A 23,947-nucleotide genomic window follows, 5' to 3' on the forward strand; every position below is an offset into this window, starting at 1 on the left:
ATTTCACTTTGGTAGGAACGGCGCCTTCCGAAACGATGTTTCCGAAATATGCGATTCCCTAAAATTCCCTCTAGCTAAACTTCAATTATTTTCATTTACATTCTGTATTCCATGCTCTGTCCACTACCTATTCCCGTCATGTATGTCTGGCCTTGCCACCAATCATACCATCGATGTACTTGAATTACAAGTAGAACGGTCCACACCAAGCAAAAACCGAAAATGGATCCCTCCACTTTCGGGTGTCGTTCTTCCTTGCCACTGACGGTGAGCACACCAGGAATAATATCCCGATAACGACATTGAGCCTTGTTCTCCGTTGGAGTGCTGTTCGGAGCAAAAAGACCATGACGGTGAGGCTAAAGAGGACGATTCGGGATCCTCTCGCTTCGCTCTTTTTCTGCTGGAGTCTGTTGTTCTTCGGTAGGCTCTTTCCATCCACAGAATCCTTTGTGATCGTTCGACCCGCACGACCAACGCGGCTGCGAGTCGCCTTTCAGTCTATACCTTGGAAAAACAGGAAAAAGACACTGCAGAAATCCTCAGCCAGTCCTTATGAACAAAGGGGCGGCGATGATGACGATGAAGACATTTACACTCCTGCCGAACTCCCCGACGAATCATCAGAGCAAATGAGTCGATCGCAATTGGACCTCTTGAACGTCTCTCAATTAAAGCAGCAGTGTCGATTACGTGGAATGAAAGTGTCAGGGCGTAGATCAGATTTGATAGATCGACTACTCGGGCAGCATCCGTTTGTCGATGCCCAAATCGTCTTGGAAGACGATGATAGTGTTCCGGCTGGTCCAAAGAAAACTAAAGCCACAGAGTTTGCTCAAGAAAAGGGCAAAGACCTGATTGACGTATCAGCTTACTTGGAAGAAGAGGACATGGGTCAAAGTACCAAGTCTTCGATCAAGAAACCCGCTAACGGAGTATCCAACAGAGATGACGATACTGACGACATCAACGCCAGTCGCGATCCCGAAGTGTGGGGTTCCGAAGCCCGTATTGTCGATGATTACGAAGGCCGCAAGGTAGTGGTAGACAGTCTGACGCAATCCCTTGTCGAGTATAAAGGCTCAAACCAAACCTTTGTACAGGCCTATGTAGTAGCTTCACGCGATGCGCTTAAACCATTTCTTGCTGGTGGCGATCGTGCGGGGGGTAGCAACGCTACCAGCCCAAGAACACAAGCGGAACAGCATCTAAGAGAAATACAGATAAAGCGAGAACAAGCATCCCGACGCCCAATACGATTTGAAGATGATATAGGATTAGACGAAGGTGATGAAACTGGATTATACGCAAATATCTTGAACCGCGAATTTTCCGATTGGGGTGAGTACACACAGACCGGGGCGCAGCTTTCGGCTGCCGAAGTACAGGGCGTACTGTTGCTGTCAGATGTGTATGGAGCCTTTACAGATGATACCCGAGCTTTGGCAGAGAAGATTGCGTTTGAGTGTCAACCGATTGTTGTTATGGTACCGGATTTGTTTCACGGAAAGCCGTGGGTAGGAGGGATCGATAGTACGAACGATAGAGGTCAAACATACGAGCAGTGGCGCGCCCAACAAGACGAATTACGGGTGAGTGTAGATATTCGAGCCGCGGCCGCATGCTTACGGGAGCGGTACGGCGTTAGCTCTGTAGTTGTTTGGGGTACATGTTATGGTGGAGGTCGTGCACTGGAAATTGCTTCGGGATATTTACCGAGTGGCAAGATTCATGATATTGATGGAAGATTGGGGCCACCCAACGTGAATCCGGTAGCGGCTATCGTCTGGTATCCCAGTCGATACAATGCCAAACTGTTGTTTGGAAAAGACCATTTGGGCACAGAGACTGATATCAATGACGAGCAACGTAAAATGGCTGTTATGGGTGTCTTTGCCGGAAAAGACAAGGTACCAGGAGCAACAAAAAGCGATGCAGAGGATCTGAAACGACTACTGGAGCAAGACTTTCGCGTCAAGGACCACATGGTTAAAGTGTTTCCAGGGCAAGAGCATGGATTTGCCCATGTTGGCTTGAGCACGCCTGAAGCAACTGATGATTATGAACGGTTCGTCGATGAAGAATTTGGTGGCGCTGGTCGTGTGACATTGGGAAACGGTGATGCAGAAGTTGCCTGTCTCCTTTCGACCGCCTTTATGGAGACATATAGTCGCGTATTTCTACCGACTGTAGGTCCGCCAATAAGTCTGGATGAGAAAGAAGCGAGCTGGGGGCAGTCGGTTGAAATGATTGGTGTGAAAGCTTCAAGTTCAAGAGATATTCGCGAGGAAATCGACGATGCATTAGACAAGTATGTAGATGAACCACTTGGCGGCTACCGTATCGATCCAAATGACGAATCTCAGGAAGAAGAATTAAAGAGGGTATTGGTGTCTATGCAAAGCCCGAATCAAAAGGACGGGCCGTTTGCAATTGAGGAAGACGACAATTTGGAGACTGTCTACGCCAAGCTGAAGGCTTCGGATCCAGGGTTTCAGATTTTCTAAGATGTAACGCCCTAATGGATTATATCCGTCTACTTACCAGTGAATACCACCAATGCATGAGAAAGCTGAATCATGGCCAGGGGATGGATTTCAGATGCCTGAAATGCACTGGACGACGACTTCAGCATGATGTGCTGTCTGACACTAGAATTTTGAAGAAGAATTCTAAAGCTTGTTTCATCATTGGTATTTGAAGATAACTCATTTACCAGTGCAAGACATTGACACGCGCCAGAGGCACTCAGTGTCGGGACTATTGAAAGTAGGAAAAGAAGGCGTTGGCGCGCATCTCCTTCTCCAACCAGACCATATACGGGAGTAGCAAGCGATCTCGCAGAGTGGATTGCTTCGTGGCTGATGATGGTTTCTGCAAGTCTCGCGGCCAATGACCTCGAGGCAACTGATTTGAAAGACGTCGACATGGAGTCGCCTTGTGGACGCCAAACAGAATTTTGCGCACGGACGAGGGTTTGGCGAATGGCTGGAGTTGGCGAAACATCATAGCAAATGAATATATAGATATGGCGGTATCGATCAACAGCGGTAATCTCAGCCAGCCCAAAGACGATTTTCCGAGCGTTGGATTCTTCTGCAAAGGCAGACACCGGATATACCAGCATAGCGCACCGATCGGATAGCTCAATATCAACCTCTCGGCTGTCCACCAAAGGTGAGTCACACAGTTCGATTTTACGGCCTAGTACTTCTTTTTTTGAGTAAAAATTGGAACTATCGTCAGCGTCACGACTGAGATATACATTTGAGGCAGCCCAACGCCCTGAAAGTAGCTGGCCGACGGCTTCGCCCCAATCTTCGAAGAAAGACTCAGAACAGAGAATCTTCAACGGTTCCAATCGATGAATTGTGTCACTTTCATTAAAGTAGTCTTTTTCTGGGCCATTCAACACTGAAGAATGAGGAACCAGCTGATGCTCCTGGCGCTCATCGACCTGTTGCCTTAAATTCACGAACAGACTATCATCTGTACCCGTTTCTTCGAAGGCATCCGCCATGTCAACTTTCGCTACTGATGCTGCCAACTGAGGCTGATTTTCAGTCATGCTACTTTTACCCAATTCAAAACTGGTGGAACCAGAATTGGGAAGCAAATGGCCAGAAAAGTCACGTTGGAGGAGTTTGAGCGCGCTCGAATCATTGGATACATCATGGGGTTTTCGAGACTGCAAGAGAAAGTTCTCTGTGTCGTCACTTTTAGGACGCGTAGCTCGGACAGGTGTTATGCACCCCTTGGTTACGCTCTTCGCTTTTTCGGTTGAAGTCGAACGCAATCCAGGTAAGCTCTGATCACCGGTCCGTTGTTTGACATCAATACAGACTTGTGTATATTTATGCCGTGAATGGTTGAATTTCTCCTGATTCTGCAGTGCCTGAATTACAGACGATGCAGCCCCCTTCCCGCCTGTTTCCGTTGGTTGCCGGAAAGTGCATTCCTGTGGGTGAGCTCGGTTTTTCTGAAAAGCTTGGGGGTCCGCAGCTGACGATGTCAACATACAGAATGTGGACTGGATAGTGTTTGTTGGGTGGTTTTGCGAAGCTCTAGCCTCCAACGTTTGCTTGGCTCTTGGTGGGTTTATTTTTCCTTCGGCATCCCTCTTCGGGCTATGAAGCACTGGCTCCTTAATTGGCATTTCGAAAAGCGCTCGGCGCTCACGTTCTTCTTTTCGTTTGCGTTTCTTTTCTCGTTTGACCTGTTTATCTACCCTTCGTTCTTTCTTTGCGCGCTTTCTTTCGGCGTCCGAGTCTCTCGAACGCTTTCCAGTATCTGATGCGCTTGAGCTCGCTATGGGATTAAGGCAGAAATCGCTCTCACCGTGGCATGATATTTTCGTTTGAGAATTGAGAATTGTGTTACTTGCTATTGCCCTTGAATTTGGCAAATCGTATTGAAGTGCTGCCATGGCAAGCTGGATGGCCCACCTTAGGAGTATCGAAGACGAGCGCGTTATTTGCGATCGCGTCAAAATGGCCGTTTCTGTCGCACAAGTGGCGCTGATATCTGTGAAATCGGACGAAGACGACCTTCTGTGGGGAAGGAGAGCATTTACGTGTGCAAATGAACTCTGAAGCGGGTTTGATAGTTTGGACCTTTTGGATACCGCTTTGGCGTCTTCATTCCCTGACATTCTGTCGAAGAGACGACCTTTTCGCAAACGCTTTTTTTCCAACCTCTGGTTTTCTATTATTCGGCTGAAAATTGGTTGAAATGCACCTGACGATACGATGGACACAGGATTGCATGTCAGCATGTTGAGGCACAATATTTGTGGTTCGCGAGAACGTTGACAAATTTTGCCATTCCAAGGTTCGTTGGCTATACGCAACGTTCCGGCAGTAGCTTGGATGGAAAGTTTGGTGAAAAGGGCCATTTGATGACCTGTAGGAGAGTTTCTCGTACGCACTGCTTCTTTTTTGGTTTCTTGTGGCTTAAAGCGTTTTGCTTCCTCTCCATCCTGCTGGTTTTGTAAAGTTCGCTCCGGTAGGGACTACAGAAAAAGGAGCAATGAGTTGAAAGTTCTGGTGAATCTATGTAGTGCGCCATGCTTTCTGTAATTCACGTACCGTGTAAGTACCTGATTGAGCAGTCAAAGAAGCATGAAGACAAACGTCTGCATGTATTCTGCAGTTGTCCCTGCTTTCCGTCTTGCACCACCCTGGCTCGTCCACTACAAAAGATTCGGCATCGGGGTTCTGCAACACATCCTTTCCATCCAGCTTTTGAAGATTCCGCATCAACCACGAGCTATGGTCATCGTCATTGTAAGTTGACGGATCTACAGGAAGCACAGTTACGTAAGTTTTCTTGTGCTCTTCAGCATCCCAAAGACGCAACGAAGCTTCGGTGTCGTAGTCCCAATCCAAAGCCCGGAATTTCATAGTTTGAAGTTCCAAAAAGGAGGATGATTCTTCACGACTAGCAAATTATTCAATTGATACGGTGGGCAATTCTAGCTATTAGTAGATCATTCGCAGCAACAAAGAGGTTGCGGGCTTGTAGAGGTCTTACACAGTCGAGAAAGACAGATCCTCCCAAAAAGGTGCAGTCGCCGTCCACGGTTTGAAAAGAAAAAGAGGAAAGCAGTATTTGAGTATATGACGTCACTACAGTGGTTCCGCTTATGACAAAGAAAGAGTGTATCGCCTATGCTTATTTGTCAGGTCAGACATAACTACAAAATCTGAAGGATACCCACCATGTACGCGAAGCAAAGGCCATTCAAAATTTGACAGAGGGTGAGCACTGATTTGATATAAAGTGGTGGAATGCAATTGAAGAGTTCCTTCTTTTCGGAAAAGTCAGAAGCTATTCCCCCTATCTAAGTCTCCATAAAATCTGACCTTTTAGATATCGCAGTATCGCGAGGCTACCTCATTCGATAGTAAAATGGGTTCAGATGGCGACTGGCACACCTAAAAATGCGGTGACGTCAACAAATGGAATCAACTGTAGACGGGGCTGAAAATTTGTCAGTGTGAAAGTAGGCTTGCGAGCATTCGCAGTCAAACTTGCTAATTGTAACTATTCTGAGGTAGACCATAAAGGAGTCGGGTCTGTCTGAGTCCTGTATCCGCCGTCACAGCACCTTTTGAGGTTCGCCAATCTTCGTATTTTTTGAGAGAGCCGAGTGAAATGGTGAGACTAGTTGTCCAAGGAATCTGTCAGCTCTGGGCAAACGTCAGTGGTTGTTCGCTTGTGTTGGATATTTAGGCATTGTCAAAACTAGTGGTTTTCGTAGGCGATCCACTTCCAAACGGACAATACAAGAAAGAAATACGATATGAATGTTGAAGTCAGACTATGTGCAGTCTAATATAGCGGTGGAAAAATGGACCATGGCATTTATATTAGTCACCTCCGATTGCTTCATCGTATTCACAGTCAAAATGTAAGAGTTTATTGTAAGACAGATCTTCAAGTTCAGTTTTATAGAGGCATCCGAAGGCAGCCTCATAAAAAACGAGATATGTTCGTCGACGCCTGGAATTCTCACGCAATGTTGCTCGGAATCGAAGCGCTTGCGTTGCAGAATAGAGATGCATGTCGGTGTGAAAGACGTGATAGTCGTTTCTAACAGCAGCACGCTCGAAAACTGAAAAATACTTCATTTATCTCGATTCGATGGTAAGTACTGACACAGCAAAGCTTGGCAAACGAACCAACCTAACGCGCTTCTCTTGACAGCGAGTACAGAATCGCTATCAGGATGGAAACGCTGAACCCTTGTATGTAGCTCCAATGCCTAATTCCCCTCGAAATATCTGACAAGGAAATTGCGTACATGCGTCTACGGTATACTTGACGCACTTCCAGTCAGGAATAATCGTGGAACAGCACTCTACCAAAAGGTCAGCTCATCCGTCGGACCTTCGCAGTGAGATAGCTGCCAACGAGCAACGGCTTAACACTGATCATGGCTATTCCTTGTAGATCGAGGTACAATACAACCGAGTGCAGTTCAAAACAATCATCAAAGTGAAAAAGGAGAGTACTTTTTGACGGAATCTAGAGCATCCTATAAATGTATCGTCTGACAATTAAGTTATAAATAGTTTATTGATTTCTACTGAAGGCTTGCGTTGAGCTTTGTTCCGAGACGTTTATTGGACAAAAATCAGGGGCTCGCAGGTATCAGGGATGCTGTCATCTGCTTTCAGAAAATTTTCGATTTCGTTTACTTCCTTGATCTTCTCCGACAGCGGGATAGCCGTAGAAGATATCTGATGGGCGAGATTACGTCTTCCAGGGCAGAACATCCAGCACAGCCACTGGTTGACTCCGTTGTTGATACAACTGGCAATGTTGCCTCCGGGGCATTGGTTACCTCGATTCAAATTGCGGGCATCTTGAACTTCGTCAGGTCCACGAAGATGACGCCAGTTGTACTCGTCGGAGATGTTGTCGGCGAAGGTTAGAGTCGTTTCGTCGTTGGGCATGCGGGTGTCTGTAATGGTGGCGCTTACGACATTGGGAAGGGCTTTCAAGACGGTTTCGAGATCGCATTTGTCTCCATCGATGAGCATAGTGAAGTCCGCACGGGCGAGGGATGCCAGAGCAAAGGTGAAGAGGTAGAATAACTTCATGATCTGATAATTTGTGCTTGGTAACTGTAAAAATCGTTTGGCTGTGCTAGCGATCCGACAAAGAATTGGAAATTATGAGAAAAGGGTGGTCAGTTTGGAAATCGGATTTTCGATTGGAGGTGTTGCCGCGGCTAAAACACATTTCCAGAAATAAAAAAGATTTGATAGTAAACGTGAAAATGGTTGGGTGGTATAGGAGTCGCAAATAGTTAATTAAAAGTTGAGTAACTACGACCAGAAGGAAACCGAAGTTAATATGATTTAGTCGTTAGCGACTGAAATCGTGATTATATCTACTGCCCTTCGTGACTCCTTGATAGAATACAAACCATTGAACATTGACATTGAAACATAAAGTGGTCATTGTGCGCTTAAACTATTGGAAATCTAACTATGCCTCTTGAGAGGCATAATGACCAAGGTTATTCAATAGACATTTAGGAAAATGAATCGAAATGCGCCCTTTACTGCCATGAGTGATTGAAATGAAATGTGTCAAGGTACAATTCCCTGTCAAGTAGAACAACTTGACAATGCCCCAATCAAGATTTATGAGGTACAATGCGATGGCAAGTACGAGATAAGAGTACAGTAGCCTAACATAAGTTTACGATCGTGTATGTGTCCAAATGACTGTCTTCCAGTTACGAAAAACGATGCATGTGCTAGAATGCGTGCCCAACTGGTTCCAGGTGTCGGAGATGCAAAAACCTAAGTATGGTGACAGAAATGATACCGGTAAATGGTTTGTCTTCACCATGCCTCGAGAATATTATACCGTTCTGGTTACCTTTCTCTGTTCAATTGGCACTACCAATGGTTTTGGTCTCGGTGTTGACTTTCAAAAAGAACAGGGCCGGGAGCATCGTCTATTTTTGAAAAGGAAATCGCGCCTGGCCTCTGCGCTGTTTATGGAGGTTCCGGTAGGAATTCCTATCGATCCCGAAGGTCGGCCATACAAATTTCCGGCCAAAGAACATTGTTCCAAATGTGGCTTATGTGAAACAAGCTACGTGGCGCGTGTGAAGGAGGCCTGCGCATTCTTGGAACCGGGCATGTCTCGGATCGACACACTCGAGACGAAAGTTCACGGCCGGCGACGAAAGACGACCGACGACAAAACAATTGTGCAGGCTGATGAACGACGCTTTGGGGTTCAGTACCAGCCACTTCGACTCGCTCGAGGAATCAGCATGCCGGGTGCACAATGGACAGGCGTGGTGTCTTCTATTGCTATTTCGATGTTGGAGACCAGACAAGTCGATGCCGTTGCCTGTGTGGCTTCCAATGAAGAAACCTGGAGTAATCCCAATCCAATACTAGCCCAAACTACCGACGAAGTTCTGAAAGGAAGAGGTGTAAAGCCGTCTCTTGCTCCTAGTCTTAACATTCTGGACGAAGTAAAAAATGATCCATCGATAAGGCGACTCCTGTTTTGCGGAGTTGGCTGCTCCGTCCAGGCGCTTCGTTCCATCGAAAATGAGTTGGGTATAGAAATTTTCATATTGGGCACCAATTGTGTTGATAACAGCCCTTCCCCAGGAGCTGCAGCTGCATTTATCGAGAAGGGGGCGAAGGTCTTTTCAGATTCGGTCCGTGGCTATGAGTTTATGCAGGATTTTCGTGTTCATGTCAAAACCGAGGAGACCTACTTGACAATACCTTATTTTTGTCTACCTGGCACTATTGCTGAATCGTCTATTGCCAAGTCATGCCGATCTTGTTTCGACTATACAAATGCTTTGGCGGATGTAGTGGTTGGATACATGGCAGCGCCACTTGATGGAAAGTCGAGAATGGACGAATCTTGGCAGACTGTCACAGTCAGGAACGAACGAGGCAATCAGATGGTTGAGACTGCGATTACACAAGGACGTCTAGAAGTTGGAGACATTGTACGAGGATCTGGCGATCACCAACAACTTGCAATTGCGACTACGAAATCCGATGCTCTTGTGCAAGCCATGGTGGGTGGCAAAGTTCAAGAGAATGGGATGCCGCTATGGCTAGGGAACATAATGGCAACGGTTCTCCGAAAAGTTAGTGCCAAAGGAATCGCATTCGCCCGGTACAGCATTGACTACCACATAGTGAGGAACTATTTTCATGTTCTGAACGAGTGGGGCGAGCATCGCGCTCGATCCTCAACACCGCAATTCGCTTTGGAAATTGTCGACGAATACCTCGAAATGGATTCTACGCTAAAGGGATATGCCGCTAAACTTACTTCGAAACATTGACAGTGAGTTTCCTTATGACCATTCCTCGATACATAGCATTATGAGCTACTGAAATCAATATTTCTTTATATCAACGCTTGTTCCTTTCGTACTTATCTCTCGTGCATATGCAGCAAAGGAAGGAGGGATTGGTCGCTGAACTGTAGTACTGAAAAGGAATGTTATCTAATTAGAGTTGATAGCTCGTACGTTTGATCTGAAGTAGCTATGATGGTGGGGTTGACTGCACATTCACTGTCAACTAACTAACAGTAACTATAACAATAACATAACAGTAAGATGCTCTCAGGCAAAATCTTACCCTACCTAACAGTAAAAAAATTTCGAAGGGCTTTGTATGACCACCAGAACATGTCAGTGTCGGAAACGCATCCAGATTCGCTGCCAGTGATGAAGAGTCACGACAAAGATTGGTCAGCCAACGGGAAACGAAGGCTGGCTTTCTTTTCAATCAATATAACTCGCAATGGACTGCTTCTAATGTTGGGTTTTAACGCTCTATTCTTCTTCCTCTTGATCGCGACGTCTTGTAGGTCTGTTTGTGTAGTTCTCTTGTTTTTCGATTCCTCGAAAGCGTGCTAGCTCAACAGTTTCATTTTTCCATTTCTTGCACTGTAGCTCGGAAAATCTCTCAACTGGAGAAGATGCTAAATTGTATGTCCAGCAGCACATCTCCGGATCTGATGCCATGGTTTTTGCAAAAAGTTATTGCCCCGTGAGTGCATAGATTTTTCTTGGGCGATGGTGTAAGGTTGGCTCTCATATAATTACGTTTTGCTTTTGATAGTATTGCAAGGCAACCCGATCTCTTTTGATGCAGCTGCAAGAAGAATCCAAGACGTCGTGGACACTGGACATCGTCGATCTTGACTTGATGCCGGAAGACGACGGGCCCTTTCTGCAAATGGAATTACTGATAGCTACGAATCAGAAAACTGTACCCAGTATCTTTATTGGCGGAGAGCACGTTGGTGGAAACTTGGAACTCCAAGCTCTATATAATTCGGGCAATCTCGAGAAAACGTTGGAAGCAGCGGCTCAACAAAGGAGGCATAAGGGTGTAACTTGGTAAATATTGCTATTTTTATTTGCTACGAATATTCTTACCTTTTTCGAATGCTTAAGGATGCCACGTAACAGGAAAGTCATCATCTGGGAGCTGACCTGAATGTGGGTGATCATTGACGTAGCGTCTCCACAAACTACTTTTTTTCGCGGCACTGGTAAATTTGACCTCTGCAGGCACAAAGTGCAGACCCAATCCTCGCCTTGGGCGGACGGTACTACTATTGCGTGCTGATCCGTGCCACGTGCGCCCATTGTGAACCGAGAGTCCCCCTGCCAATAGACCTGCCATACTGACAATCTCGTAGTCTTTAATGCCTTCTAGATCTGCGGCTGATTGTAACAAGGAGTGACCATTTATGTCAAAGAACTGGCTAGCCGACCCGATTCTGCCGTCGCCCCATAAGTGGCTTCCTTTCACATACTGTAGCGGCCCAATCTCTGCATCCATATCATCGAGGGCCACCCAAACCGTAACAACATCATCGGGATCAAACATAAAGTATGGGGAATCCCTATGAAAGGTCAACGGCGGTGCATGCGGTGGCTTTGCCCATATTTGGTCTTGTGCCAGGCGGGTGCCTTGCTTCCACCCAGCCAAATCGGCGACAAGTTTTCCCAAAGCCGGGCTCACGGCTAGTTGACGAAAGAGATAGTCCGCCTTGTGCACATTGATGACTTGAAGAACTCTGACATTTTCGTAGTTTCCGCTGAAGCCCAAGGCGCCAACCGTTCCTTTTGGTTTTCCCCTTGTTCCTCCCCGCTCGCCACATTTGCTTTCTTCGACTTGCCGTCCTCTATAGCGGGTTTTCAAAATCTTTGGAGTCTTATCAGGCTTCGAGCCTCTATCGTACCGTCCGCGAAGTATTTCTTCTAGTCGGTCGTTCAAAGAGTTGATCAAGGAACCGGGTAACACGCTTGGAAATACAACAAACCCATCCTTCTGGAACAATTCCACAATATGCCGAGGAACTACTGGTAGTGAAGGACCGTCGTCGGGTTCGCCTATTCTTGCTCCTGATAAAGCTATAGAGAATGACCAAGGGCCCTCGGTTCTACCTTTCGACATACTGGAGACGCCCTCGCTTATACACTATGTTACGAAGAGCAATTCCCAGAGAAGAACGAGAGTCCATAGCATCTCTCTGAATGAGAAATGTCAAGTTTTTGGTGAGTATTGCGTGTGTATTGCGTGAAAGTCTCTCGCTATCAGTCAGTGTCCGGTAGGAAAATAGAGCAAAGCATATCTTCTCAAATTTAAAATTTAACATTAGACTTACAGTTAATTGACAGCATACTTCGTGATAGTCAAAACGAAAGCCACGAAGAAAAGCGTCAGGTTCCTGGCGCATGCGTGTTCTAGGTTATTTTCCTTTTGATGTTGATTGTGGTTCCAATATAAGCAAGTAAATCGCCCGCGACATCATAGACTCGGTGCGAGGCAAAAAAGAAATTCGATAGGAATTGCAAAGAGGAGCCCGAATCTTCCGTTATTCACAGTCAAACCAAAGTATTATTCATATCTTTTGTTGTTCCAGCGTTATTTAAACAAAGCATCTAAATGGGTGGGGAACATTTGCAATGCTGTTATCGCGAGCAGCTGGCGTACTCCTTGTACGCTCGCTTTCGAGAGCCCAAGCTATTCAGAATGGCTGTGGATGGGAATTGGGACACAATTCCAGAGCGGTGCCTCTCTCATCCAAGGGAAGCCGCCTTTCTTCACAAATATGCTCCTTATGATACAGCATTGCACCGTGTCTTGCGGCCTACTGAGAGTGAATGTTCCTTCCGGGAGGATCTGGACGACGACATGAAAATAGAAATTGATGGTATCAAATTCGCTGCGGTCCGGGCGCTTCTATTGGCAAATCCGGAGGCCGCTTCCATCCAGGATGCATTTGGAAGAACGCCATTACATTTGGCTTGCATAGATTCGGAAGCATGTTGCGTTGCTTCGGCGTCCTTGATTGTGAAGTCAAACCCGCAAGCTTGTTTGATTCTCGACGTGGAGAAACGCACACCCTTGCACTTTTTGTTGGCCCGAAACGACACGATTTCTCCGGAGTTTTTGGAATTGTTGGTTGCACATGGTGCGAACGCAGTTTATTTGAAAGATGCTGTCGGTGAAAGCGCAATTGACATCGTAAGACGACGCCATGATAAGATCAAAAACTCAAAACATGTTTTGGACATTTTGAAAAGAGTCGCAACGAGCTAATGTGGACATCATGTGTACTGTTGATAGTTGTGTTATCGAAACCCTTGCAGTCACTTTGAATGAAACAATCCTCCACAACTCTTGAATAGACATTTACATACTAAAATTGATCAATGACATGTCCGCTTAGTCGACGACAAAAACTCAAATCAATGGCTCTTGCAGCAAAACATTGGGATCACTGTCAATATCCTGAACAACAACCGTCCGCTTATTTCTTACAGATTCCACTGCACCGGATCCCTTTAAAATGTTGGGGAAGAACGCATCAATGGAAACTGCAATATCGCGGTCGCCATTTTTCACGGTGCACTGTTGGTGAGTACTATCAACCAGAACCCACACTTCGTTCACGTCCGCGTGGGTTTCGAGCGGCCGAGCCAACCGTCTATTGCGAGAGTGGATTGCGCAACAGCAAATCAGAACAAACAAAGAGGATAAGATGACGCTCGGCACGACCACTTCGCAGTCAACTTCTTCGAAACGCATTTAATTATCAAAAGTTGCCGTCACCACACTAGTGGGTAGGTTGGTGATGGAATCAACTGTCCTCGTTAAAAGTGTTGTTTTGAGGAAGCAATACATATTGTGAGAACCAGTTACTTTTTCTTGCCGGTTCTAGCTCGTTAACTGTTAGGTGGGGTTGAGGGGTTGTACTACGTAGGACCCCTACATTTTTCTACACGAACTTTGAAAACCAACGGGGGCCCGATAACTCCAAGCCCAAGTTCTTTCAGAGTTAGTAGAAAAGTTGTGACTGGATAAGTTCCTGGCAAAAATCTTGCTGATTATGAGGTTGGCATATTTGCAATTAGGCTTACAATCCATTGTTCCCAATACCACATTAGGAATGTATCGTGGCATTACCAACATGCGCGACATCGCTTCGTATCTAGGAAGTCTGACATCGCAAAAGCTTATTTTAGTAATGTTGGGCCGTTCCAGATGTTGTTGTCTTTGTCTTCACCCTGGCTTGTAACAGTGACCTATCGAAAACAGCAGACATAAGTACCTGGAATTGAAACATTTTGTGCACTCAAAATCAGAATCACTTCTACGCATTTCCCGGAAAACCAAACCGATCACAGAAAACGCTTTTGGATTGTCTAACTGTCGCAATCATGCTATTGAATTATTTACATCATGTCTTCGCAAATATTACTACCTTGCTTAAAGAGGCGGTCGACATTGATAAAGGGTCTCTGGTGGAGGAAAACACACAAAATAACCTCTTATAAACCGGCGGCCCTCATCCCTAATTGTGACTTGCAATCGTAAAAATGGAGCGCAGAAACCATGATTTTGTAGGATAAGGGTGAAGGGGGTTTGCGGTGTCGCACAAATGGGCTAGTCGAGGTATGGCCGTCAGGTTAATCAAAGTTTTGTACCACGAACTCGGAAATAGGTTTGCTTTTAAAGCTATCACAAGTTTAAACTCGCATCGCAAGAAACTAACAGTTAGAATGGGATTGGAGTATTTACAAGCAGTGAGCTCTCCCATTCTTATCTATTCAAGTGTCTACCTGATCAGGTAGCTAGTTCAAAGCGTAAATGACCCCTTCCGTCAAGTGTACCCGCCCCTGGGTTTCCATCTCGACCAGCGTGGTCTGTAAGGCATCAAGGGTTTCCAAGTCGTTTTTAGCATTGGGCAAAGCCAAACTCGCCGTCAAGGTCTCCACGTCCACCGCTCCGTCGTGTTCGGACAAGAACTGCCATATTCTCGTGGACAACACGTCGGACTTCGCGGCAGCACTCTCCAACCGAGCACGCTGTGGTGGGGACGGAGTCAGCTCTGCATCCGACTCGTCCGATACCACCGCCGGTAAGTCACGTTTGAGATTTGGGGGACTGCTCTCCTGTTCGTGATAGAGGGCGAAGCTCAGCAAGTCCATTGCAACCACACAATCTTCGTGTTCGACGGTTGCATTCAACCGGGCCTTGGCATGAGCCGTTGCCAGACGAATGACTGTTTCTAATGAACGAGCGGTAATGGGGAGGGTTCGGTCGTCTTGACGAGATCGCATTTCAGCGTACTTTTGGGCGATAAATTCACGTGCTGCTTCGGTAAGGACTGGCGATACGCGGGACTTCGCGTAATGCAGGTACTTGCGCAGAAAATCGTGAGTTAAAGCGTCTTCGTTGGTAGCCGCGTTTCTCCGCCGGCGTTGCCAGATCGACTGCGGTGGTGAGTGTTCTTGATCGTCGTCCGACTCGTCATCTTCACCATCATCATCTCGGTAGCGGTGTCCACCAATGACGTGAGCGGCAATAAGTCGATCCGTTTCGGGGTCCATCTGATCGAGGACTACAAAGAGCAAATCGAAACGAGAGAGCAAGGAATCCGGTAACCCAATATTCTCTTGGATTTTGCGTCGCCGGTCATACTGCCCGTAAACAGGGTTGGCGGCAGCGAGCACAGCGCAGCGAGCATTAAGACTGGCATGGATACCGGCCTTCGCGATCGTCACTGTTTGCTGCTCCATTGCCTCGTGAATGGCAACACGATCGTTCTCGCCCATTTTGTCGAATTCGTCTACGCACACGAGGCCACGGTCGGCGAGCACCATAGCACCAGCTTCGAGACGACGTTCACGAGTGTCCGGATCTGATGTCACGGCAGCCGTCAGACCAACACCAGATGAACCTTTCCCTGTGGTTGAAACGGCCAACGGTGCAATAGTCATTGCGCTTCGTAGCAGTTGAGATTTAGCTGTCGATGGATCGCCAACCATTAGAATGTTAATATCCCCTCGTAAGTGTGTACCGTTCTCCAAGTTTTTCTCGACCCCTGCCAAGAGTTGCAATACGAGTGCCTTCTTGATAATATCATGTCCGTGTATTGATGGTGCCACGGACCGTCCCAACACATCCAGAATGTTGGGCTGAGCAGCCAACTCTTTGATATTCGGAACATCGTTTTCGTGAAAATGCAGTCTGCTTGTGCTTACCCCGATCGTCTGAACGTGGTTGACTAGCACTACAGTCCGGAAAACTCCCGAAGAACTCTGTTGACCGTTGGAGGAAACTGCTAATGCCCGGTAAGTTCCGACTACGCGTACCCGATCCCCTGGTTTAATACGATCGACGAGGTCGTGGTCAAGCACCAGTTCGACCGATCGTGGAAGCTGTCCCATGGGAGCTTTTTCGGGCATTTCCTGCAAAACAATTGTTTGATGGTCTTTGAAGGTCGACAGGCCGTATTCCGTTTCGAGCGCGTGCCCTTCTTTATCTTTGGTAGGGTACACAGAAGGTGTAATATGAATGACCCTATCCGGGATTTCCCGACCGGTAGTGTCGACGGCGTTAAGACCCAAGTGCGGGTCAGTAGCGTCAATGTATTCCCGAGACGAGTGTTGTGTTGTGGTTGGACAATAGTGTACAGATTGTACGACTTTGGGTTTTATTGTAGACACTTTGGTAGCGACGCCCTCGACACACACCAACTGTCTTAAAGAAGCTGACGTAAGCTGACGAGGACTCGATGGGGATGCTCCGACTGGGCCTGTTAGCGCGACACGTATTTGTGTACCTGATAAGAAACGACCCCGCAGTAGTCGGTGAGTGCCAACGGCGATAGAAATGCACTCGGAACAACCGCGGCGTCATTCGGCCAAGACTTTTCCACCAATGCGTTCACACGTACCTTCCTTGTCGTAGCCTGGTCGTACCTCGGCACCGACTTCGTGACAGGCTGCTTCCAAGGCTCGTAAATGGCGCAGAGGATCGAGGCGGAGTCGTTGCGAAAGCCCGGTGTCGTAGGAGCGCAGCGTGGAAAGCGAGAGTTCCACGCGCGGACAGCCACTGCCAGCGTGGCTGCGCGAGCCGCCGCTCGTTTCGTGACAATCATCAATTGCATTGGTTACCGTGGTGGTTAAGTCGAATCTCTGTAGGCCAAAGTAGAGCAAAACACAACGAGTTGAGTATTGGCAGGAAAAGGCTTTTGGCGAGGAGGCAGCCTAGCATTTTTTTGAACCGTTGCAGTCCCTCCCCTGCTTGACGAATGAGGACAGCCTAGGCCTCTCCCTACTTTCTGTTGTGCTGTCCATTCCACACGCACCTCGTTCCGTAAGAATGCCTCGTACCGGTCGCGCAAGTCCGTCAGTGTTTCTCCCATGCTGGTGTTGGTAGTACGGCTACTACTGCTACTATAAATATGACGGTGCTTTCCCGTACGTTGACTTTGTGAATTGCCGTACCCCTTGCCTGCAGGGCACTACTTCTAAGCCTTGCAACGACGAACGTTGTGTAGACGGCACCGCAGTGTTGTTGTGATATGTTCTAAAGACAATGGAGGAGACCAAAATAGTGCAACAGTGGACGAGCGATCCAAACAAAGTGAGCGACTTTTCCGCTCTGGGAAAGAGACCGACAGCCGAAACCCAGGGGGCACTTCTGGGACGACGTTTGGCTGTTTGGGGCAAACATGGCCGGCCAACGGAACGCGTGGGACGGTCGGTGTATGATTTGGTTTGAACTACCCTATATAAGTCTTCGTATATGTTTACATTTGAATATAGTGAGACACGGATGCCCGAATGCTCCGCGCGGTACGATCTTTTCCGGGTTTTCAAGGGGACGTTCGAATTGTCACAGGTCGGGATCGTGACTTACTCTACAACGTGACTAGATCTATCTCAGAACCCGGACTTGACCATCTTCGCAGTGCTTCCCCAGCGATCGTTTCTCTCAGGTCCAGAGGGATCCACGAAGACTGGCCATGGTGGAAGCCGAATAGGAAACATTGAAAAAACGTCTGTTATTCACAGTCAATTGCTAGAAGCAGCTACTATACACCAGCCTTTGCTACCATTATTTGCTCTTCCTTTGCAAAAGAGAGATCCGTTCCGGTATTCTAAACGAACGTAGCAGCAAAGGAATATATATTCTTTGTTCACGATCAAGATGCCTCTCGAATGTTGCATGATCTTGATGGACTGTTCCGAGTACATGCGGAACGGAGATTACGTGCCGAACCGTCTGGACGCGCAGAAGGACGCCACCAACTGGCTCGTCGATGTACAGATCAATTCGCACGCGGAAAGTACCGTCGGGATAAGCGCCGGATCGAACTTGCTCATGTCGCCGACGCGGGATGTTGCCAAAATCCTTTCTTCCATTCATACCTCGACCTTTGCACCCGTCACGGGGGATATTCCGTCCGCCGTTCAGGTTGCTTCGCTTGCGTTGAAACACCGGCAGAACAAGAATGGCTCGCAGCGTATCATCCTCTTCGTTGGAAGTCCCCTGGACCATCTCGACGACAAGTTGCTCCAAAAGGCGGGGAAACAGCTGAAGAAGAACAATATTGCCATAGACGTCGTGGTTCTTGGACAGGCGGATACAAACACCCCCAAGTGTCAAATCCTCGTAGACGCTGCAAATGGTCGATTGGAAGATACTGGCGAACGGACGTGCCACGTGGTTACAGTCCCTACTGGAACCCTCCCTTCCGATATCCTCGCGTCGTCTCCCATTGTGACCGGAGGTGGCGGGGGTGCCTTTGCCGCCGCAGCAGGGAGTGGAGGCGGTCAAGGGAGCAACTTCGACGATTTCGGTGGCATGGATCCCAACATGGACCCCGAACTCGCCATGGCCTTGCGAGTTTCGATGGAAGAGGAACGGGCCCGTCAAGAACGGGTTTCGGCGGCAGCCGCTGCCAACGCCGGAGATTCTGCTGGGGCCGATGAAGCCAACAATGAAACCGCAAACGATCCGCCGCCTATGGACGCAGAAGAAGCTTTATTGCAGCAAGCCCTAGCGATGAGTATGAATGAAAATGAACCCACCAATATTATGGAGGATGCCAAACCAGCAGCAGCGGCGGAAGATCAAATGGACGTGGACGATGACGCAGAAATGCAAATAGCCCTACAAATGTCTGCTCAGCAACAAGACGAAGCGGGTGCTAGTGGAACTGCTGCCGCTACTGGTAGCAATGAGTTTCAGGATCCCGCTTTTGTGCAGGAATTACTCGGTAGTATGCCCGGTGTGGATCCCAACGACCCCCAAATTCAAGAAGCTCTGCGCAAAGCGGCGGCGGAAAAGCGGAAAGGAGACGAGGATCAAGCCAACCAGAAAGACCAGGAGTAGGCTTCTGCATGTCTCTTGGATGATGATTTTAAAACTAGATACGACGTTGTCAATGAAAGAGATCGTTTTAGAAGTTAATTGTAGATGTAGATGTTGCGCTTCCAGTGTTAAAGGAGTTGCTCGAATCCTGACTCGAAGCTCCGATGGAGGAATGTTGTCTTACCAGACGTAGGATTCGGCGATCACACGCCAGAAGACCAAAGAATGGGCGAGCGCATTGTCATAGCAAAAGTAGGCTACCGTCAAATTTAAGACGAACAGATTGCTAAAGCGTAGGAAACTTCGAAAATTGATACAGACTGGCTTAATTTTCGGTCCAGGGACTACGTCCGTTAAAGCAGTAGCGAGTAGTTTTGCCTATGCTTCCGACTTTCGAATAGCACGGGTCCTTTGTGAACCAAACAAAACGTGTGTTCTGGTAACAATGCGCAGGCTTCCTTGACCTAGTTCTAAGTATCGCATCATTCACCGAATTTTTCACTCAACGTCTCGCTATAAGCGCATGCGATAAGAAGTTTCGTGCGTTTTGCGCGAGGAACCAGCACATGCGTACGATTCCGGCCAAGGATACAAAACGAATGAAGACGGTTTTGTACAGGCGGTTTGGAAATACATTCTACCCTTGAATTCCTCTTTGATGACCATAGCCAATAGACTTACAGATCATTGATGATTTGCTGACCGCTTCAACAGAGGCTTCAGCTTCGCCAGTTGGCCGACTGCTACTAGACATCCGACGAAAGGTGGTATAAATCAACCGGACCGTCCCGACACGAGAGAACAAAATCGGCCGAGCTCCTGCCAGAAATGTTCACGTTGTACTCGGCCATGTAGCAAACGTTCTTTCAGTCTTCGGTTCTTCGTTTGGTCGATAAGATAGACTGCGCACCAGCGTTAGCAGCTCGGCCTTTTTAGAGCCGCTCGCGTTGTATGATGTAAGCAACTTGTCACAATTCGCTGGACAGTGCCGTTTTAGTCGCTGCCGCTATCAACGTGGCAATGTGCTTGATTCCTTTTTCCGCGGGTTAGCATACCTTCCGTCGTGGTTCGCTTGGAAGTTTATTTCCAGTCGCTGCCGCTATCAGCGCGGCAATGTGCTCGATTCTCTTTTTTCGCGGGTTAGCACACCTTCCTTCGGATACGACGGATGCGCTATCGGGACCTCTTTCCCTTTCTTGATATGCGTCTGTATCGGCTATCTCACTATTCGACGTCTCGGCGAGACTTTCTATCAATTTGTGTCGAAGATTGTGGGCCAAAAAGACAGGTGATCCAATTACACTCCTTCTCTTTGGATCGGCTCCGAGATAGAGCAACTCTTCAACCAGAGGTGATTCTTGTATTAAAATGGCGGAATGCAACAGGCTAGCGTTGTCGAAAACAGGAACAGTAAATGTCAGTTGTGCGTCCCTTTCTTCTGGGCAAAGCCCATCGTTGAAGCGCTTGATCCAATTGATGACATCCTTGAGCCCTATGCACTCCGTTTTCCGTTTCCGTTCGAGGTAAGTGGCCTCAACTGGTAAACGCCTCGCACGAAATCGTATAGATGCGCTTCCAAACAGATTTCTGTTCGAGAACGCTTTCGAACTCTCCAACCAAGTTCCATTCCGAGGACACTTGCGCTGAAGATCTTGGATTTTTAACACAGTAGACCCGATACATTTGACCGAGCCGGATGCCTCCCCGTTTTTACAAATGTCGACAACAACACTTCTTTTAGAAGCTACGCATTTGTTGTAGTGCATGTGCCTCGGGACAGAAAGCTCCTTGCCAAAAAGAATATCCTTCGAGAGCGGTACTGGTAGAGACTTTGCCAATTCGGACTGCTGGTTGGAATCGGGGTAGCGAGCTGATAGCCTAACGGAAATGCAATCTTGATTAAATTGAAGCCCGCCGCTGCTAGACAATTGAACCTCTTCAAGTCCGAGAAAGATTACTTCGTAGCGCGACCACTCTTTGAGAGACTTGGCATTCTCATACACATGAGCGGCCTTCAAGAAAATCTTGGTCAAAACATCTTTCAACATCCAATCTCTTTCGGAAGCAGCGTCGGTTATTCCATTCTGCTGTAGTGAGGCAAGTTGCTCTTTCACATAAGATTTTGCAACTATAAGTGATGCGGTTGATTTTGCTGAACTCAGCAACCCTTCCTCAAGAATCACAATAACGTCCCGAAACGACCCCGACTTTATTGATCGAAGGAGTAAAGACTGATTGTCGCAAGGTATTGTATGTCCCAGTCCAGCTCCTTTGTCTTTTGGCAACAAGGCCAACCCGCTATGCTTCTCGTAAAATTCGCAGGGCTTGCTATCGATAGAATAGTGTCGCTCATGTATTGCGTCCATGAATCGGACCCTTCGGTCTCCTGAGCTCCCGGTACTAGTTCGGCAACTATTCGGAGGGTGCTCAGCCATACACGGCCTTCCATCATCCATCGATTTACGACCAGTCTCTCCACTCCCAATGGAGAGCTGCTTCTGAATTCCGTGAGGATCTCTTTCGCGACTAACTCTGTTTGAAGTATCGAGAGTCTGTAGAGCACCACCCGCCCAACCATGGCTCACACGCCCTTTCCAATGACCTTTAGCAGTCCATTCCCCAAAGGCTTGGGACATCGAACCGTTCAGCGGACTAAGGCGGTCCAGAAATGAAAGGCTGATTATGTGATTCTTTCGCTTGGCCATCTCGTAAATCTCAAATAATTGTTCAATACCTAATAACCTGTCCTCCCCTGATACGGATCGCACGACTGAACCGGGACGTATCCGACCATCTCTCGACGCTTGACCTCCGGGACATATCGAAACAATCAAACAGTATTCAGCTTGCGAAATTCCAGAGGGTAGGGCAATACAATAAAATCCTAGGGGTTGTTGTGCATCAAACAGAACTTCATACGTCCTTTCCTGTTTGCTCCCTGCTTTGCTCTCTAGTGCCTTGCGAGGTATATGTAAACTTGTCTTTACGCTGGAATCAATGCTCACGTTGGCGCCAGATAAGATGTTTGCACTATCATCGGTTGTGTTTGGGCCACCCACAAGTAGGTTTGCGGAAGACGGGAAACTACTCAAGCCGCCACTCAAGTAAGAACTTTTTTGTTGCTGGTGAAGCCCTCTCCCAGCTGCATTGCTTTCCTTTGCAAGCAACAGAGAGAGCTTGTACAAAGGTTGTCCCTTTTTAGCTGCATTTTTTAATACTGACTTGAACTCCGAAATTGTTCGACATTCCAATCCATCCAAAAGGGCAACTGCACAGCCAAATACAGTGACGAGTGGAGCAAGTGCCTTACCAAGCTGACCATCCACATTGATTGAAATAAGTAAGGCTCGGGACTCTCGATTATTTACGACGTACCGAGCTGGTCTAAGCTTGGCCCCAATAGGGTGAGAGAACTCCAACAAAACATCCTTTGGAAGGCCTTCAAGCTTGAGCTTTTGAAAATTTAAGCCATGTATCCTCTCTCCGACCCACTGTACCATAGCAACCTCAAAAGAAGATACCGTATCGGGGTGGCCCTCAACCAGGACCTTCCAAACATCAGGAGACTTTTTCAAACTGATTACCTTTGCAGCAAACGGGGCCGCCTTTTTCGCAGATTCAAGCTTGCGACCCTCACGTTGGTTAAACGGACCGACAAGATAGCGCTGAAAATCTTCAACAGAAAACACTAAGTCACCACCACTTTCCAGCCGCTTCGGCACCAATTTCGTAGCTCGCACCACTTTGAGGTCCAAAGGTCGTTTCTTTGTTCTACTTTGTTCGGCTGCATCAATTGGTACTGTCAAAGACAAACGTTCCGGAAAATCCAAGACTTCACAGTCGTCCCCGCAATCTGAGAGCTCCCCAGTTAGATCGATAACTTCTAAGGCAGAGGAAGACTTGTCGTTCGACAGCTCGTCATGGCGTCGGTTATTGCCAGGAGCTGCCAAAGAAGAGTCCAAGTTTGAGGATCCGCAGCTTTCTTTTCTGGATATAAATACTTTTTTCTGTACGCCACTTTTTACAGCTTGAGCTATTCGATCGACAAGCTTACTCGTACTCGTGTTTTGCTCGGCCACCGAAATATCGCGATCGAGCTTTCCCATCCAGGCTTGCTCCAGCTCAGAGACGGCAGCATCGTCGGGAGAATTTGGAGGCAATTGCGAGTTGCCGTACTCTTCGGCATCACTTGTATGTGCAGGAAGAGAATTAGTGTTCGTATTGCTGGATGCGTTTCGTTCTGCAGCATGGATTCCAACATTTATGTTGGGCGATTGTCGAGCAATCGTGCTTTCTCCAACAGAGTCGACTACGGAACTCTTTTCCCGCAAACATTCAGTATCTTTGTTCGATCTAAGTGATAGGGAATCGACCGTCGAGCGTTGACTTTGGTCGGGCATTACCGTAGATCGTAAGCTGTCTGAGTCTACGAGCTCAGGACTTTGTTGTTGAGGATTGTGCGAAGCTTTTCGAGCTTTCGCTGCTGGTTCATTAGGCATCAACAGGATATCGTTTCCTTCTACACTAAACAGCGCCTCTGCCTCGAGTAGTGTGCCAAGTTCAGCGCCATGGACAGGATACCGTAGATTCAGCTGATCGGGACACAGCAGAGGACGGATGTGGTCGATTGGGATAATGGGCAACGGGAATTTCCGCTTTCTACGTGGAGCAGTTTCCATTCTAACAAGCCTAGCAGTGTATATGCTATGTCAAATGAAGGCTTTTGCAATTACCACACGAGCACTATT

The 23,947-nt window shown here is 47.5% G+C and overlaps 9 protein-coding genes across 9 annotated transcripts; 4 read left to right on the plus strand and 5 right to left on the minus strand.

Moving 5' to 3' along the window:
- Positions 1 to 1,065: 1,065 nt before the first annotated feature.
- On the minus strand, positions 1,066 to 5,402 carry PHATR_43970 (predicted protein; the record flags this gene model as incomplete). The annotated part of the gene is made up of 3 exons (XM_002186338.1): positions 1,066 to 2,651; positions 2,762 to 5,011; positions 5,088 to 5,402. The coding sequence occupies 3 exons, from the start codon at positions 5,400 to 5,402 to the stop codon at positions 2,598 to 2,600; spliced, it is 2,619 nt and encodes an 872-aa protein (XP_002186374.1). The 3' UTR covers positions 1,066 to 2,597.
- A 1,646-nt stretch (positions 5,403 to 7,048) lies between these two features.
- PHATR_43971 (predicted protein) lies at positions 7,049 to 7,607 on the minus strand (the record flags this gene model as incomplete). Its single annotated transcript, XM_002186339.1, has 1 exon — positions 7,049 to 7,607. One exon carries the CDS (start codon positions 7,605 to 7,607, stop codon positions 7,125 to 7,127), a length of 483 nt encoding a protein of 160 aa, XP_002186375.1. The 3' UTR covers positions 7,049 to 7,124.
- A 629-nt stretch (positions 7,608 to 8,236) lies between these two features.
- Positions 8,237 to 9,847, plus strand: PHATR_43972 (predicted protein; the record flags this gene model as incomplete). The annotated part of the gene is made up of 1 exon (XM_002186049.1): positions 8,237 to 9,847. One exon carries the CDS (start codon positions 8,237 to 8,239, stop codon positions 9,845 to 9,847), a length of 1,611 nt encoding a protein of 536 aa, XP_002186085.1.
- Positions 9,848 to 10,327: 480 nt separating this feature from the next.
- On the plus strand, positions 10,328 to 11,258 carry GLRX2 (predicted protein; the record flags this gene model as incomplete). Its single annotated transcript, XM_002186050.1, has 3 exons — positions 10,328 to 10,380; positions 10,466 to 10,562; positions 10,635 to 11,258. The coding sequence occupies 3 exons, from the start codon at positions 10,328 to 10,330 to the stop codon at positions 10,917 to 10,919; spliced, it is 435 nt and encodes a 144-aa protein (XP_002186086.1). The 3' UTR covers positions 10,920 to 11,258.
- Positions 11,121 to 11,525, minus strand: PHATR_7544 (predicted protein; the record flags this gene model as incomplete). Its single annotated transcript, XM_002186340.1, has 1 exon — positions 11,121 to 11,525. A coding segment is annotated over one exon (405 nt), but the record flags the coding sequence as incomplete, so codon positions are not given.
- Positions 11,526 to 12,473: 948 nt separating this feature from the next.
- On the plus strand, positions 12,474 to 13,130 carry PHATR_33313 (predicted protein; the record flags this gene model as incomplete). The annotated part of the gene is made up of 1 exon (XM_002186051.1): positions 12,474 to 13,130. The coding sequence occupies one exon, from the start codon at positions 12,474 to 12,476 to the stop codon at positions 13,128 to 13,130; it is 657 nt and encodes a 218-aa protein (XP_002186087.1).
- A 1,861-nt stretch (positions 13,131 to 14,991) lies between these two features.
- MCM3 (predicted protein) lies at positions 14,992 to 16,645 on the minus strand (the record flags this gene model as incomplete). The annotated part of the gene is made up of 1 exon (XM_002186341.1): positions 14,992 to 16,645. A coding segment is annotated over one exon (1,654 nt), but the record flags the coding sequence as incomplete, so codon positions are not given.
- A 1,238-nt stretch (positions 16,646 to 17,883) lies between these two features.
- RPN10 (regulatory proteasome non-atpase subunit 10) lies at positions 17,884 to 19,275 on the plus strand (the record flags this gene model as incomplete). The annotated part of the gene is made up of 1 exon (XM_002186052.1): positions 17,884 to 19,275. The coding sequence occupies exon 1, from the start codon at positions 18,033 to 18,035 to the stop codon at positions 19,218 to 19,220; it is 1,188 nt and encodes a 395-aa protein (XP_002186088.1). The 5' UTR covers positions 17,884 to 18,032.
- An 854-nt stretch (positions 19,276 to 20,129) lies between these two features.
- On the minus strand, positions 20,130 to 23,878 carry PHATR_43975 (predicted protein; the record flags this gene model as incomplete). Its single annotated transcript, XM_002186342.1, has 1 exon — positions 20,130 to 23,878. The coding sequence occupies one exon, from the start codon at positions 23,876 to 23,878 to the stop codon at positions 20,246 to 20,248; it is 3,633 nt and encodes a 1,210-aa protein (XP_002186378.1). The 3' UTR covers positions 20,130 to 20,245.
- Between the last annotated feature and the right edge of the window lie 69 nt (positions 23,879 to 23,947).

The sequence above is a fragment of the Phaeodactylum tricornutum genome, chromosome 3 (genome assembly GCF_000150955.2).
Source record: "Phaeodactylum tricornutum CCAP 1055/1 chromosome 3, complete sequence".
Classification (NCBI taxonomy): Eukaryota; Bacillariophyta; class Bacillariophyceae; order Surirellales; family Neidiaceae; genus Phaeodactylum; species Phaeodactylum tricornutum.